Source organism: Eublepharis macularius, chromosome 1 (genome assembly GCF_028583425.1).
Source record: "Eublepharis macularius isolate TG4126 chromosome 1, MPM_Emac_v1.0, whole genome shotgun sequence".
Taxonomy (NCBI): domain Eukaryota; kingdom Metazoa; phylum Chordata; class Lepidosauria; order Squamata; family Eublepharidae; genus Eublepharis; species Eublepharis macularius.
Genome location: NC_072790.1, coordinates 245,966,795 through 245,984,352, shown reverse-complemented (window position 1 = coordinate 245,984,352; position 17,558 = coordinate 245,966,795). Strand labels below are relative to the sequence as shown.

At 46.8% G+C, this 17,558-nt stretch overlaps 1 protein-coding gene across 2 annotated transcripts; it reads right to left on the bottom strand.

Moving 5' to 3' along the window:
• Positions 1-8,038: 8,038 nt before the first annotated feature.
• LOC129335375 (uncharacterized) lies at positions 8,039-16,059 on the bottom strand. 2 transcript variants are annotated; one of them, XM_054987814.1, is made up of 2 exons: positions 16,004-16,059; positions 8,039-9,528 (listed from the first exon to the last, which is right to left on the bottom strand). In XM_054987814.1, the coding sequence occupies exon 2, from the start codon at positions 9,507-9,509 to the stop codon at positions 8,235-8,237; it is 1,275 nt and encodes a 424-aa protein (XP_054843789.1). In that variant the 5' UTR covers positions 9,510-9,528; positions 16,004-16,059; the 3' UTR covers positions 8,039-8,234. The 2 variants fall into 2 exon arrangements, with proteins under 2 accessions (XP_054843789.1, XP_054843798.1); XM_054987823.1 differs by having other exon boundaries at positions 15,979-16,052.
• Between the last annotated feature and the right edge of the window lie 1,499 nt (positions 16,060-17,558).

Below are 17,558 nucleotides of genomic sequence, written 5' to 3'. Positions count from 1 at the left end.
CACCGGACCAGAGGGAAAACCATCCCCTCAAGTCCGGCGGTTGGCCCCGCCCCCCGGCAGCCACCCCCCCCCCGGCCGCTCCAATTGGGCGCCCAGGCTTTAAACTGATTGGCCGCCCCGACCGACGAGCGTGCCGGGGGGGGGGGAGCAGGAAGCCGGAGCCAGCAGCCGTTCCCCCGTCCGCGCCGCCGGCCGCAAAGCCTCCGCCGGTAAGTCGGGCGTCGGTTCCTTTCTATTATACTCTGCTATGGGGCCACACACCTTCTCATGTCAACCCCCTCCCTCTGACATACACAACAAGCAAACTGTGCTGTATTTCATTTGTGGAGGATTCGTGCTTTAGGCCCCAGTTTTCAGCTGAAAAACGGGATGACCACAACTGCATCCCCCTAACTACGGACAGCCTAAAACATTTTGTAGCCTAAGGAAGAACATCAATTTCGTATTTCCACCTATTATTAAAATACAAAATTAATAGCATTTAAACATGACATGTCAAGTGGGTTTCAAAGCTCTTTTGAGGTATGTTGAAAGAATTTGTTTCTTAAACTCCCTTATTCTCTGTCTTGGGAGCGCCTGTCCCTAAGGCCAGGGTGAGGGAGAGAGCGCCATTAGCTGAATCATACCTTTTCCAGGATTTAACACCTGCTCAAATTATCCAAAAGTGACTCAGGCCCTACCAGTTTCAAACCACACAGTGTACCACCAGATGGTAATTCCTGGAAGTTGCAAGATTAAGGAGGTTTGGATAGGGCTGCATAATGACACCCTTTGCCTTTCCTGTGCGCTGCTGTTAGGAGTCTTTCCGTGTCCTTCATTTCATCAGCGGTGCTACCAATATGTGTGTTGCTTTTATGCTCGTTAATCATTCCCATTGCATCGTCTTTTTCCTACAAAAGTTAATCATAAAGAAAAGAGAATGAAAGATATACACATTGAGAATGATACAAGACCTATAAGCTAATCTCTTACCTATACGAATATATAATAATAATAATATTAATATTAATAACAACAACAACAACATTCGATTTATATACTGTCCTTCAGGACAACTTAATGCCCACTCAAAGTGGTTTACAAAGTATGCCATTATTATCCCCTCAACAAAATACCCTGTGAGGTGGGTGGGGCTGAGGGAGCTCCAGAGAGCTGTGACTAGCCCAAGGTCACCCAGTTGGCTTCAAGTGGAGGAGTGGGGGATCAACCCTAGCTCTCCAGATTAGAGTCCCACACTCTTAACCACTACACCAAACTGTGCAGGCAAACTGTGTTGTGGGCGACACATTTTTATCCCTGCACAGGCGCAGTTGGCAGGGATAAGAAGTGAGTTGGTGGGAACACATTTTTCCTTTCCACTGCCTCCTCAGGGCCTCTGGAGGCCCGAGAAGGCCCAATGTGGCTGCAGGAAGGCCCGGTGGCGTGGTGCCAGGCATTCCCTCTACCGGCTTGGGGGGGCTGCAGGACCTGGTTGGCCCAGTGGCCCAGCCCAGTGGCTCGCTGTGTGGCAAGGAGGCCAAGCAAAGCGGCCTGCTGTGGTGAGGTGGCTCACAAGGTGACCCAGCATGCCACCATGGGATGGCTGTGCCATAGGTGCAGCCCTCCCAAGGCCCTACAGCTAGAGCCTGTTCTATTAATTCATAATGGGCTCTACCGCTAGTCCATCATATAAGTCTTGGCCGTTTCCACACAGCTTACCTTGTTCCAGAAAACAGTGAAATCTCACACGAAATCTCGCGAGGAGATGCTGTTATCACGTCTTCTCACAGGATAACAGCGTCTTCTCACGTGATTTTGCATGAGATTTCACTGTTTTCTGGAACAAGGTAAGCTGTGTGGAAATGGCCCTTGTCTCATAAATGTAAGGACAACACATATTTCAACAAAATGTACAATACATACAGCAATAGCTCATTCTTCACATCCTGATCCTACCAGTTCTTCCAATAAGACAACCCTAAAGCACCAGGTAGTCTTACCAACCTCTCACTATGTTGGGAGGCCGCCTACTGACAAGATCCATTTCCTGCTTCCATTTGGAGCAGAGGTGGGAGAATTTTAAAACAAACAAACAACAACACCTATGTTGCTACGTCATTTCCAGGTAAAACCAACATCTCTACATCGCTTCCAGGTAAAGCCTGAAAGTGAAATGGCTAAGTACAGGAATCGCTGAAAACTCTACAGTTTTACCATAGAGTTTCTGGCAATTTCTAGAGCTACCCTACGAGCATGGGTTTATGGCACCCAACTTCACATGTGAATGGATGGAAGGACGCACAGAAGTCCCTACGGAGCTTTTTTTTAAAAAATGGGATATTATTATTGTTGTTTATTTATAGCCCACCTTTCTCTCTAAGACCCAAGGCAGAGTACATACTACAAGCTAAGACCACAGCAAAAATACAATCCGATCCACTGTTGGGACATTCAATGAAAACAGATTAAGTAGGGTATGGTAGCTGCAAATTTGAAAACTAGCATAAAGCTGAACACATAGATGACTATTTCTGAATTAAAGAGTAAGTAATTAACATGACATCTTTAACTGTGGGCCAAGCTACACATGACGAATGACACTTGAACAGCAAGTGTATTTCTCCCTGTTCACTTGCCCTCCACTCAATCCACTTGCCGTTCAAGTGTCATTCGTCATGTGTAGCTTGGCCCAATGTCTAACTACCCAGTAGGAGCATATCTGCATCAGCAGACAGTACTCCAATGCCTAGTCTACAGTCCCTGTCCCTTGCCAAGGTCTTTCTTTGAGCTATTTCTGGCCCTGTGAGTGTGTTTCACTTGATGTACAAGCATGTCTTTTTCATTTAGCTTTGGTGTTGTCTGTTTTTTATATTTTTGTTTCACTATTTTCCATTGCCAGTGTTCCTGATTCATTTGTCAGAGTGGTTCCGAGGCAGAATGGCAGTCCTTTTTCTAGATTAAAGACCTTGCTGCTGCAAATAGAGGCAAAAGAGTTTGACTCCAAGACTTCTGTGAGGTTCAACTACCCCAGGAGAACACATGCTGGCCCACCCACCATTTTCAACCTGTGGGGACAGTCTTCAGTTGGGACAGAAGAGGGCAATGTGACCTCAGATCAGTAGTCCTTCCTTGAGATCATGAGATTACTGTCCCCCATGCTCTGCCAATATACGTTTAAACACCAGAAGAAAAACCTAAGATCCAAGGTCCTCCTTTTGTTTGTTTGTTTATAACTTTTAGCTTAGACTCACTGGTGTATGACAGAAGCATGGGCCCCCAGACTTACCTAGAGGGACTCGGTTGCAGGCCTCACGGGAAGAGGAACTGAAGGCACATGGTGGCTGCCATGTTGTGGGCCGGTCTGGGCAGCAGAAAGGGCTGCAGACCTGGGAGACTGGCACCCTCACCTTGGTTCATGGCCAACATCCCACCCAATCCCCCTTTTAGACACAATTTTGGAGTGGAGTCGGCAGTTTGGGCATGGGCACTGATCCATTTTGGGGGACACTAGGGCCATGAGCTCAGTCTGGGGATCCTCTTAAGAAGTCTGGGGAGTGAGGCATGGCAGATGCATGCCCAGCTCGGGGGCTGTCAGGACTGCCTCACTCCCAGGTGGCAGAGGATCCACACAGGGGTGTACACCCACATCGTATTCTGCTGTCATTCCATGGTTCCCCCCTCAGCAGAGGTCTGAGGGGGTGTAGGGGTCATCAGCTGGCAGGCAGGTCAGCTGATGCTCATACCTGTGCCCTGTGCAGCACCAATGCTCTGTGAGCTGTAAATCAATAAAGTTGTGGCCTCTTTCAATTCTGCCGCTGTTGTCTGGTGTGTTTTTGCTGCTTTGTCCCCTCTAGCTCTCCTCCCTCCTCCGCGCTGGCCTGAAAATCAATCTCTTTCTCTTATGGAATGCGTGCTGGTCAGCATTCCTCTCTTTGCTTACATCTTCTTTGTTGTAGCTTTTCTAGCATTTGCCTTAGTAACCATCCCCCTGCCTTTATATGTAATTTTGACAAAGCCTTGGGTTAGATCTTAGGGGCTGAAGACTGGCATCATTTACATCCACCTTGATGATGGGAGATTGCAAGCCTGACTTTTTGTGTTTTTATTCTGTGAACATTGCGGTCTGGGCATTGCTCATCGCTTTTATTGCCATTCCATTGTATGTCTATCTCACTTTAATGAATCCTTTTTACAAACAAATAAAGGAATCAGGGCCAAGCTACAAGTGACGAATGATTGAGCTACAAGTGACGAAGTGGATTGAGTGGACCGCAAGTGAACAGGGAGAAATACACTTGCCATTCAAGTATCACTTGTAGCTCAGGGCCAAGCTACACATGATGAATGACACTCGAACAGCAAGTGTATTTCTCCCTGTTCACTTGCCCTCCACTCAATCCACTTGCCGTTCAAGTGTCATTCATCATGTGTAGCTTGGCCCTCAGTTCAGTGGTTGCTTTGAGAATGTTAAGGTGATGTTTATTCCCTAATAGAACAGGTTGTAACACAGGAGGGTTTAGAGATCTTCCCTCCCTAGCAAGCTTTTCTTCCCCTAGTAACAAGAGACAGCATCGCAACAGGACCTTGGTATAGGCAGGAAGAAATATCCCCATGCGTACATTAACCTTATTATTGGTGTTGTCTGGTTTGCACTTTGGATGTGCTCAAAGGGACACCTAGAGAGGCCAGGGAACAAACTTGGGTAGCAATCATGGTAATACAGACCTTCCTACTCTTACACTTTAAAGGGTCATGGAAGGAGGGAGATAGCGGACAGGGTTATTGTTCAGCTGTCAGTCTGCATGAAATGATAGTGGGTGTATGTGTCTGTGTCAATTTAAATGTTAAACGGCCTTCATTTTCTACCTAGAGTCCAGGTTTTCCCATTGAAAAGAATGGCCATTAAAATTTAAAGGGAGGTGTGACACCCAATACCAGATAATGTTTTGCCAGATTCCTCTGTTTCCCACCTCATTCTTGCAACTTTCTGAAACCAAAGTGCTCCCCAGATTCTGGGAGATAATTTTTCATTAGTCCCTGAAAGTTGAGAGTGTTTAGGGTCATTTTGGATATTCCTGAGCTGACTTGAAACAGCAAACGTAAAATTGCTCAGGCCCCATGATAGTTCTAGTGGGGTGCGGCCTCCAAAGGGGCCTGCCCTAGGACAAGCCAAGCCCTTCATACGGCAAATGGAAATAAACCAAAGAAGTCCCACTGGCTCTTGCTCCCAAGGTTGAAAGGAGCAAGGTGAGGAGACAGTTGAAGAACGAAAGTGAAGGAAAGTGAAGAACAAAAGTGAAGAAAATTGCCTTCCCTCTCAAACAGAAGTCAATGGGAAGATACACAGTGCCTCTTCTGGCAAAGATCTGCCAGACTCGAGCAGGTTTTCTCCACTAATCTTCTCTCTCAAATATGAGCTAAATTTGGCTCACTTGCTCTGAAAATGGCATCTGTTGCATCAGTGAGGGGACGTGTTGGCATTTTTGTGGAAAGTTGTTGAAACATTTGTTAACAAAATTATTGATATTAGAAGACTCTAAAGAGCTTTCTTCAGGAGAGTGCCACCTTGTGGTAATAGCTGATATTTACAACTTTGGGGAAACAGATTGTTCAACATAGGAGTCTACAAAGTTGCCTTGTATGTAATGGTCCATGTGGGCCCTTATTGTGTGTCCAGGCTGGTCATGACTCTCAAGGACAGGCCTAATGCATTAATTTCTATGCATCATCTTCTGATGATGCAAAGAGAGTGCTAGATCCGTGAGTTTTGTACATATTGAACTATGAATGAACTATATCGAAAAGATATATCCAATTCATGTCTTAGCCCCCACCCCTATCCCAAATCTTGCATAGCATCAATGAAAGGAATGCACATGCCAATCCATTCTAAAACATGGACAGCTCAGACTGGAATGCCGTATTCTGCAAACAGTTCCTATGTGTTGAGATTTTGGAAGCAGCCCTGAAATAAACTCAACCTGGCAAAGCCAGTTTGGTGTAGTGGTTAAGAGCAGCGGTAGTCTAATCTGGAGAACCGGGTTTGATTCCCCACTCCTCCACTTGAAGCCAGTATGTCCTTGTGTAAGCGGTTAGCCTAGCCTCCGCCATTTTAATAGCTTCTGAATTTAAAATGGTTGCTGTATTGCCACCAGAGAGCCTCCAACAGTTGCTGAGTCCCACAGGGGAGAACACGGCATGAATGGAATGCCACACAGGAATGCGGAGTTATTAAGAGGTGATTGGATTTGCAGTCCTGCCAGTCCCAAAGGACCCCAGTGTAACAATGGTCTTGCAGAGTCACTTAACACATTGCTTTCCTTCTGTGATGAGATCACCTGTCCGTGATTGAGGAGCTAATCAAATGACATTCATAAGTTTATACAGTTGTTCCTGGGAAAGTACAGTCCCCACCTAAAATCCATCAACTTAGATCCAGTGGAATTCACTAACAAACTATGCCTTTTGTGCAGCGCTGGAACAGTTTTGCATTTGCTTTCACACACCCCGGCAGCTACCGATCAAGGTGATCGACCCTTTTGTTAAACCCAGGAACTTACCATTGGAGCCTTTGTTCTAATGGCTAGGTGGGCTCTTCTACCTCAGGGCACATTTTACCTATAAAGGTAGAGCCCTGGCCTCATTGAAATTGTGCATGCTTCCTGAGTCCAAGCGCTGCTCCTTTAGGGTCACTTCCCTAAGCCTCTCTCTCATTGTACACGCTTCCAGAACCACAAGCGCTGTTTCCTTGAGGTTCGCCCAAGCCTCTTGCTCTCCTAGCCAAGGATGCTGGCATTCTAAGCTACTCTCTTCACCCGCAAACTGGACCCCTCTCTTCAGGATAGGTAGATATATTTGCTCCCTCTCTATTCCCAATTTCTGGCTAAGCTTCCTAGGACTCTGTGTGTGTGCGTAATTATTTTTACTCCATAATTGCGAGAGTACATGCATGCCCTTTTGTTCTTAATAAAAGTTATTGTTTGACTTTAAGAACCAGCCTCATTTGCCATTTTGGGAAGGGACCTGGCAGAAGTTGGTGATAGATCCCTGTGGTTACTGGCCTCTTCCATAGCCATTTTCCTTGCTTGCTAATTCCCCTACAAATAATTGTATTGTGAGGAGATCAGTTCCAGTAACAGTTGGTGCTGATCAGCATCAGCTAAGACCTTAGTTGCTTCAACACCACACTAGCGGGATGAGGCCTCGCACTTTTCAGCATAGTTCTGAAGCTAGGGTTAGGATAAACAAATATGGCAACAATGCTGTCCAAATATGGAGCTGGAGTACAGTTGCCCAGAAATGCAGTTCTACTATTTAGGTGGCCTGTTAGCTGCAACCTGCACAAAATTTGGATGAGAAACTTCAGCAATTTATCAAGCCAGTTGATCCCAGAAATTTTAATGACTTGTGTCTCTATTTTCAGATGTCGCTACAGTTGCCCTGCCTGTTATGGACCTCTTAATATTCTTTATAAGTGTGCCCTCATGTGGAGATAGCTTGCACTAGGAACATAGCAGCTTTGCCAAGAGTTTAAATCTCTGTTCAGCCATGAAGCTTGGGGGAGAATTTTGGAGTGGATTCGTTCCCAGGCTCATTCTCTCTCTCTCTCTCTCTTTCTGTCATCCAAATCTCAATCAAGGGGTTCTTGTTAGGATAAAACAGAGCAAAGCTAGGCCACAATGTCTAAATGCACCTGCAAAAAAGTACAGAGAAATATTTGTGATGCAAAGGTAGTTTTAATGAGAAGGACAGGGGAACAAACAAGCTCTGGAACTTTTTCAGAAGGACAAACATTGACAAATGAAGAGATCTAAATAAACTGACATCTGTTTCAGCATTTCAATGTCCAGGAAGTAACAGAGCTCTTCAGTAGACATTCGTTTGTTTGATTCTTCCAGGATTGACTTCAGTCACGACATGACACGTATATGGCCTACATTTAAATGCATGAGCATGAATTGTTTATCTGGGGTGGTTAGAGCAAAGGGGTATGGATTTGTGTCCTCCCCGGAAGTTTTTCTTGTAGTAGAAGTATGGGATGGAAACGATCGTGAGCACTGGAGGAAACGATCGTGAGTTTCTTTATTCTCATGTTCCAACGTGGGACAGAAAATGCGTGCTTGCAATTCAAGTGTAGAAATACTGAACAATCAGGTCAGTCTCAGCAGGTTCAAGGACACTTCTGAAGTCCATTGTCATAAGTCCAAGCTTCATTTTTCTTTCTCCAACATCTGTTGGGGTTATTTCCATCAGGTTCAATAAAAGTAGTATGAGGAGCCACGCGAATTGCATGGCAGCAGTGCCATGGCAGTCTCAGCACTGGTGTAGCCTCCACCAGGAAAGCCACCATATCTGATTCCCCCATATCTACTGCCACCATATCCACCATCACCGTATCCACAGCTACCATAGCCACAGGTGCCATAACCACTGCCACCATATCCACTTCCACCATAACTGATTCCTCCAGGTACTGCTCCACCATATCCTCCTCCAAATCCACTGCTACTGTAGGTTCTGCCACCAGATAAGCTGCCACCGAATCCTCGGCCACCATAGGAACTGCTGGTGTATCTTCGGCCACCGGATGCAGAACCACTGTATCTTCTGCCTCTACGGCTTAAACCTCCTCCGGAGACACCACCCCCAAAACTGCCACCCATACCTCCTGATGATGCACCTGTACTGATACGACCACCACCAATGCCACGACTTAAGCTGCCACCTGATCCAGCAGATCCAGCTGATCCACGTCTACCAGTACTCCCACCCATGCCTCCTGCTGATGGACCACTGCTGATACGACCACCACTAATGCCACCACTTAAGCTGCCACCTGATCCAGTGGATCCACGTCTACCAGTACTACCACCCATGCCTCCTGTTGATGGACCCCTGCTGATACGACCACCACTAACTCCCCCACTTACAATGCCACCTGATCCAGCAGATCCTCGTCTACCTGCACTACCACCCAGACCTCCTGCTGATGCACCTGTGCTGCCACGACCACCACCAATACCACCAGTTATGCTGCCAGTTGACCCAGTTGACCCGCGTCTACCACCACTACCGCCAAGACCTCCTGCTGAGCCACCTCTGCTGATACCACCAGTGCCAAAACCACTTCCACTCAGACCACTACCTCCTAATCCAGCACCACTGCTAGTACGGCCACCCAAACTTCCACTACCACGGCCACCCAGACTTCCACCACTACCACCCAGACCACCCAGGCCCCCCAGACCACGGCCACCACCAAAGCTTCCACCACTCCCCATACTGCCACCAATGCCCAAACCTCCACTACTACCCAGAGCACGGCCACCACCAAAATCTCCCCCACTGCCTCCCAAGCTGCCATATCCAACTCCCGCACACGGATTGTATTGTTCAATGCCAAATGGTTGGTTAGGACAATAGAGTGCAGGTCCTGGGATGGTCAGGACAAATGGTGGTGGCTGTATTGTCACTGTGGATGCAGGGCAGCTGGCATAGCATTCATTCCGCCCACCGCTGGAGGACATCATTGTGGTTTAGGAGATGGTTCTGAAGAACATGATTGAAGTAAAAACAGTGTTTAACATTTTGTTCAGCAGATACATCTAAATTTCATATTTTTCAGTGCCGAACCACTTAAGATGAGGGCTGCTGTAGCTTAGTGGTTAAATGGCTGGGCTCTGAGCCAATACTTTGCTGGTTCGACTCCCACTACTGCCATGAACTCTGCAGATGGCCTTGGGTAAGCACTTTTCTCAGCCGCAGTTCCCAGCTGTACTATCTTACTATATAATTCAGTAAGCATATTTCAGACAACTCACTTTATACCCTGGTACACCACCAGAGGGCGCTGCCATGAAAGGAAGCCTAGGCAAGAAACCATGTCCCTCCAGAAAACATGCCATGGTGGAAAGCTCAGGCTGGGAGCAGGATGGGAGCAGGTGACAATGCCCACCTCCTGCCTTCACCCTGCTGGTATTAGGAGTGAGGCAGTAGGCAAAGCCACCACCCAACTTAACCCAGATGATATTAGGAGTGTAGCAGGTGACAATGCCCACCCCCTGCCTTAAACCAGTTGGTATTAGGAGCAGAGCAAGTGGTAATGCCTTCTCCCTGCCTTAACCCAGCTGGTATTTAGAGCAGAGCAGGTGGCAATGCCCACCCCCACCATAACCCAGTTGATAGCAGCAGTGGAGCAGGTGGCAACATCCACCCGCTTTGAACCAGTTGGGATTAGGAGCTGAGCAGATGGCAATTCCAGCACCCCACCCCCCACCCCGCCCACCTTACACAGCTTGTATTTGGAGCAGAGCAGGTGGCAATGCCCAGCCCCCACCTTAACCCAGTTGGTAATAGGGGTGCAGCAGAAGGCAATGTCCAGCCCCCGTCTTAACCCAGATATTATTAGGAGTGGAGCAGGTGGCAATGCCTGCCCCCTGCCTTAACTCAGCTGGTATTAGTAGTGGAGTAGGTGGCAATACCCTCCCTTGCCTTAACCCAGCTGGCATTAGGAGCAGAGCAGGTGGCAATGCCCACCATCCACCTTAACCCAGTTGGTATGAGGAGTGGAGAGAGTGGAATTTCCCCTCCCACCTTAACACAGCTTAGGAGCAAAGCAGGTGGCAGTGCCACCATTGGACCTTACACGAGCTGATATTAGGAGCAGACCACTTGGCTATGCTCACCCCCCTTCACCCAGCTGGGATCAGAAGTAGAGCAGGTGTCTTTTCCCACCCACTGCCTTAACCCAGCAGGTATTAGGAGTGAAGCAGGTGGCAATGCCTGCCTTCCACCTTAACCCAGCTGATATCAGGAGCATATAAGATGGCAATACCCATCCTCCTTCGCCTGACTGGGATCAGGATGGAGCAGGTGACAATGCCCCACTCACCTTAACCCAGCTGGTATTAGGAGTGGAGTAGGTGGCAAAGCCCTCCCCTGCCTTAACCTGGCTGGTATTAGTGACAGAGCAGGTGGCAATGCCTATCCCCATCATCACCCACTTGGGATCAGGAGTGGAGAAGGTGGCAATGCCCACCTCATGCCTTCATCTGGCTGGGAGCAGGTGCAGAGCAGGAGGTAATGCCTTTCTTCCTTTCACTCAGCCGGGATAAGGAGCAGAGCACGTGGCATTGCCCAACCTCTTCAACCTACTGGAATAAGCCACTGAGCAGGTGGCAAGGCCCACCCTGTCTTCACCCTGCATGAGTTAAGAGCCAAGCATGCAGCAATGCCTGCCCCCCCTCAGCCTGCTGGAATCAGGAGCAGAGCAGTTGGCAATGCCCGCACCCCCTTCACCCAGCTGGGATCAGGAGCAGAGAAGGTAGTAAAGCCCATCGCCCAACATCTCTCAGGATCAGGTGCAAAGCAGGAGGCAATGCCTCTTCCTCTCTTTACCCAGCGGGTTGCAGGTGGCAATGCCCACCCCCCTTCTCCCAGTTGTGATCATGCTCAGAGCAGGTGATAATGCCTTTCCCCCTTCACCCAGCCATAGTCAGGCACAGAACAGGAGGCAATGCTCCCCCTTTATCTGGCATTTATCACACATGGAGCAGGTAGCAAAGCCCACTTCCCCTTCACATGGCCGAGATCAAGCAGCTCAGGCGTGGAGCAGAGGACAATGCCCACCCCTCTCCTTCACCAGCTGGAATCAGTGACGGAGGAGGAGCGAATTCCTGCCTGTTCGCCCTCCCCTTTCTAGAACCCGTTGTATCTTTTCCCCACAATGGGCTTTGTTGCTAGTCGGGATAATAACACTGACTTTGCCCACTGTTCTGAGCATGTCACTAATCTGTCCAGAAGGGTCGTATATAAGCACTCCCTTATATTCTTCTTCTTTGCACATGGAAGCCTATGAAAGACGTTGCAGTATTGAAGGGCTTTCAGAGGACAGCAGCAGTTTCACATTCTAGTATTCACCCGTGAAGCCCTTCTCCATCTAACTAAGGACGCTGAAAATTTTGTGCTGAACATGTTCGACATATGAATATATTGTGTTCAGCAGTTTCAAAAACAGGTGAGAAGATTGCCCAATCTGTTCTTTTCTCAACGAACAATCCAAACAACTGCTGAACTGCTTTTCAAATCTCTAGGTCCTTGCAGGGACCTATTGAAAAATTTGAACCTGGACTTCGAAAACTGAGCTTCTTCATCTGATCTCTGTCCCACCACCAAAGCTTTTCTCTCTCTCTTCGAGCAAGGCTGGAATACAGGGAGAAGCTTGAGGAGGCGAGAACAGGAGTGATTGGCTTTTTTCTCCTCCATCCCAGCTATCAGCTCTGTTTTTCTATTCTCTAAGTGGTGAGGAAGAAGCAGAAAACTTCTCTCTCCCCCCCCCCCCCAAAGCTGTTAGTTTGAGCTGCAAAGGGCAGGAGCAGATTGCTCCTCTTCTCTGACAGCCCACTCCGAAGAGATGAAAGAAGCAATTATGTTGTTTGTTTTTTGCTCCAAGCAAAATTAGCAGAATGGGCTGACATCTTGGAATAAATGGCTTCTATTCAATGCAGCCCAAGTTGACAGCTGGAGGGGGGGGTGGCAGAGGTAGAGAAACAACCTACCTCTTCCCTTTCACCCCAGTCTGAGAGAACAGAAGCATGCCACTCCTGTTCACTTGAGGCCCTAATTGTCAGCTAGGAGTGAAGGTCAGGTTGCCAACACAGTGCTGGCAACATCCATGAAACATGGGAGGTGTCAGAGTGGAGTGCCAATGATCAACATCATTCCAATGCCAAGATGTCACTTTTGGTACAAATACAGAAGTGACATCACTGTGTTGGGGAGACACTCTAGGAATCTCCCAAAACTCCATGACATAGCGCATTGCAAAATGAAAAAATAATTTAGTAGTTTAAAGGGGTCTTTTTTCATGCTTACATGCACATGCATAAATCCAACTCTAGCTGTTATAGTCACTCCAAGCCTTCACTCCAAATAAAATCTCATTCACGGGCTCCTGCGCAAACTTTTCTCCACATTCTGAATATGGACATAGTGATGGTAGAGAGTGTCCTCAAGTCATATCGAGACCCCTGGTAGGGGTTTTATGGCAAGAGACTCACAGAGGAAGTTTGCCATTGTCTGGCTCTGATCTTCCACAGACACACACACCACAATTCCTCACAGTATATGCAAGCATCTAGCATGTCTACAGACAGTGGTGAGGAGGTAGTCTAGAACATTTCTCCCTAACATTTTATTTTCTGTGCACAGGGATTTGTTTGGTTTTGGTACAAAGTAACATTCTCCTATGTAAACCTTCACCTGCAGTATGGTAAAGCAGAATCCAAATTCAGGTATACCACCTCCATGAGAACGAGGCCAAATATCCTAACCTACCCCAACTAAACCTACTTCTTTCTAGCCACCCATATCTTCTCCTTAAACCATGGTTTCCTGAACCTTCCTCCGTATCATAACTGCTATCTACAAAACTATCAGCAACTTTCAAAACAGCTTGGAATCTTAAGTACTTGGAATGAGCTTGGAAAGATTAATTAGATATCAGATTATAGCAGAAGGCACAGAGAATTGTATAAAAGCAGCTGTTTCCCCATTTAACCTCCCCAAATCAAACAAAATGAAATAATTATGTATTTGAAACCTTGGTAGATATTCTCTGAGAGCTCCAGCTTCAGCTGGCTGAATATAGATCCTTCTAGTCTGTTAGAGTTGCCAGTCATCCCCCAGTGGTGGCGGGGGATCTCCCACACCCAGCTTCTGCCCCTCCACTCACCTGACTGGTGGGAGGGGGGAAAGGCAGGGGAATAGGCCTCCTGGGGTGCTCTCAGTGCAATGCAATGACATTAGTTCCAGGAGTGGCATCATCACGCAGGCCCCGGGAGTGCTCCTGTGCTTTGTGCCAGGCCTATTTGTGCACCAAACCACCCGAGACTTTAAGAATTGGCCTGGGGTCTAGCAACTAGCAGAAGGGTTGTGGGCAGGGGCATGGATGGCCATAATGTCAGCTAAGGCATATATAACTTTTGCTTAAAAAAATGGAATTGACATAGGTAGCTCTAGGAATCACTGGAAAAACTGTGGGATAGTTGCTCTATGGTAACTCTAGCTCCAAGGATGTTTTAGCTCTAGGAATCACTGGAAACTCTATGGTTTTACCATAGATTTTCTAGCAATTACTAGAGCTTCTTTATGTCACTTTCTTTTTTACTGGGAGTGACATGATTCTGAATACGACATTGTGGTATAAAAATTAATTAAGGATTGAGAACAGGAGCCAGGGGATACCCCACCCCAACTGGGGGAATGGGGCCCTAGAATGGCATGCTGAAACCTCAACTTTACTTTTAATAATCCTGCAGTATCTCCAGGGCTGGTTCCTGGAATTTGAGAGGCCCTGGGAGGAGAGTGCTCAGAGGTTCCCTGTGCCCATTTCTAGACTCCCCTCCTTGCCCTCTCACCTGTCAGAACATCTTTCCTTTGCCCACTTGCAAGCTATTTCAGTGCCTGAAGTCACAGCTGCCCACACTGCCTGCATGCACCTTCCCCTATGGTGCTGGGTGGTGGGTGCAGCTAGGAGTGCCACTACCATGGCCTCAACAGGCATGTAGTGCCATAGAAACTGCTGCAATGTCCTCCATGGGCTAGTTTGGAGATGAGTTGTAACTCTGGAAAACCTCCAAGCCCCACCAGAAGCCTGGCAGCCTTAGTTGGATCCAGACTAAATTTTCCAATACAAATTTCCTGCATCCCACTTCGTACTACAGCCCACCAATCTCCTTAAAATGCTGTTACTGGTGACAGGAGAACCTTATGAATGAAATAAGAGGGGTCTGAAGTGGGGAGAGCAAATCAGTGTAAATTGTCAGCTTAGTCTAGATGCATCCCGTTGATTTTGCAACAGCCTTTTACGCTGGCTTCGGAATGAGGCCGGGCTAGTAAACATTTTCTCAAAACTGTTTTATGACATATTTAGGATTAGGGGTAGAAACGCTCGGCAAAATTGTTAAGCTGTGACAGAGGGCCTTCATAGTCGTGGTGCTCAATCTATAGAGTAAATTACATTGACGATAACATTAAAGATCAACTTGCAAATCTTTTCCTTATATGCAGTATTTTGATAAACTATACAGCTAGTAAAGATGAGGGAGGGGTGAGGTTATGTTACGGGGTTATGTCCTAAGAACATCAGTAGAAAAGGGATTTTTGCTCGTTTTCCCCTAATCTTTACATCTCCAGCAAAGATAGTCCATCTGCCTCCCCATGCTTGAGAAGTTAGAGGTTCACCAACCTACACCTACACCCTTTTCTTTCTTTGTGTATGGTGGGCAGGGAAAGGGGGAAGGGTGCACCACCCGGCATGTTGAAATCCATGTTGGTACTGCGTTGTATTTTACTGGTTTTATTTGTTGTAATTTATCTATGATTGTAACCCGCCCTGAGCCTGCTTGCAGGGAGGGCAGGCTAAAAATCCAATCAATCAATCAATCAGCTTCACTATCCTTAGCAGTCCAAAGTTTCTCAGTTCCTCATATAGCTCCATCTATTCTCTCTACTGATACAAATGCTTCTCATGACGATGCCCCCTCTCTCACTTCCATCCAATCCCTCCACAAAGCCCACTTCTTCAGTGAAGAGTGCCCTCAAGTCATAGCTCAACTTTGGTGACCCCTGGTGCGGTTTTCATGGGAAGAGACTGACAGAGGTGGTTTACCATTGCCTACCTCTGCAACCCTGGTCTTCATTGGGGTCTCCTGTGTAAAGTTGACCCTACTTAGCTTCTGAGATCTGACAAGATCAGGCTCACCTGGGCTATCCAGGCCAGGGCACCTACCCCTACTAAAACTAAGTAAAAGGACGGGAGGCCAGAATTAAGAGAGCCCCTTCCCCTGCTAATATCCAAAAATGAATGTCCACCCAACACAATCACCATCATCCTCAAGAAACCCCCTTCCCATTTTCAGAGTTGAAATCAACAAGCAATTCAAGGAGATACAAAGATTCTTCCCCTCCCACACAGATCAATGCTATGGTACAACTTACCAATCCAAGGGATGCTCCAACTTACCAGATTTTCTGAAGAGCTCAAAAGTCAAGCGAGGTGATGAGGACTTGAGCTCGCAGGTTTTTATAGAGTGCTGGCTGTGACCAGATGGGTATGACACACTATTGGAAGTGATGTAACTCACTGACACCACAAAGGGATTTGCAATTAAGAAATCACTTCCCCCCACTCTCCCATACTTAATTAGCAAACCGATAGAAGCAAGTAATCACCCTCCTTGATTGTGTTTACTATTATATTCCTACAGCCTCAGCACGATAAATGGCCCCACCTAAAAAGATTGCTAAAGTGAGGTTATGAACTCCTGGCCTTAATTCCATAAATATGGGGTGCCCGTGTTAGGCCTATCTGTGTAAACAGTTTGAATTTCAGGCATGAAAACCTACAATTGTTTCCACTTCCTGGTCCCCATCCCCAGAAAATCACTATCCCTATTTTTTTTTGAAGATGTCCCATTAAAACTGTGCTGTCATGAGCTATTATTATTTCTTGAGGCCCAGCTTCTCCTGAAGAATTCTCAGAAAAACAGTGACTGTCTGGATTGTATACATCTATTACGGCCACATGGAGGAATATTCAGTAGGGTTCTGGTTGCTGCATCTCCAAAAAAATATTTTGTAGAACTGGAAAATGGGCAGGAGAACCAAAAGAATCAAGGGTTTGTAGGATCCGCACAATATAGAAAGGCTAAATAATTCAGAGATTCTTCATTTAGAGGGAAAATGACTAAGGGGCATGATATGGGTTTATAAAATTTGGGCAGGGTGGAGAAAATGTAAAAGTAAACCTTTTCTCACTCTTAATACTAGAAGCTGGGGCAGGCAGTGGATTCAGGATTTTTTAAAAAAGGAACTACTCATTTTACTCAAAAAGTAATTAACTTGTAATATTCACTGCCACAAGGAACTTCTATATTCAGAGTCAGTATCTTACCCTGGGGTGAACAATAGGAGGCGGTTAGGGCCTGAATTCTTTTCTTGTAGGTTTTTCTGTGTCACCTAATTGGACACTGTATGAGATTTAGTGCTGGACTACACGGACCATTGTTCCATTCCAGCCCAGCTGCCCTGATATGTTTAGAAATTAAATTGACATATATCGGAAGGATGAAACTTCATTTTTATGGCACAAATATGTACAAGCTTGCACATGAAAAGTGCATTGTGCACAATCGGCCATTGACAGAGTTAGTACGGTATAGCATATTGTCAGTGCCAAGATTTAATCCCCTCTCAGCCATGAAGCTTACAGGGTGAACTAAGGACAGACATTCCAAGTCTATCTACATGAGGATGCTCAAGTGAAGGGAGACGCAATGCTAGCTGGGAAGGGTAGTTTAAAAAAAAACAAAGCCGGCAGAGATCACTCCTCAAAGCGTTTGTTAATGTCATCTTTGCCTCCCTGCAGGATCTGTCAGTTTCAAAAATGCTCCTCCCTTCACTTGAGTGTCCTCGTGTAAGATGTCTTGTGTAGAGAGCTTCACACATCACCCTGAGGTCCTTGGAAGATGGACAAGATAGCAATGTGTTCCAGTTTCACACACTGCAGTTTCTGAGGT

Bases quoted from the DNA above. Each gene is read 5' to 3' on its own strand.
- LOC129335375 (XM_054987814.1), bottom strand. From the start codon at position 9,509: ATGATGTCCTCCAGCGGTGGGCGGAATGAATGCTATGCCAGCTGCCCT.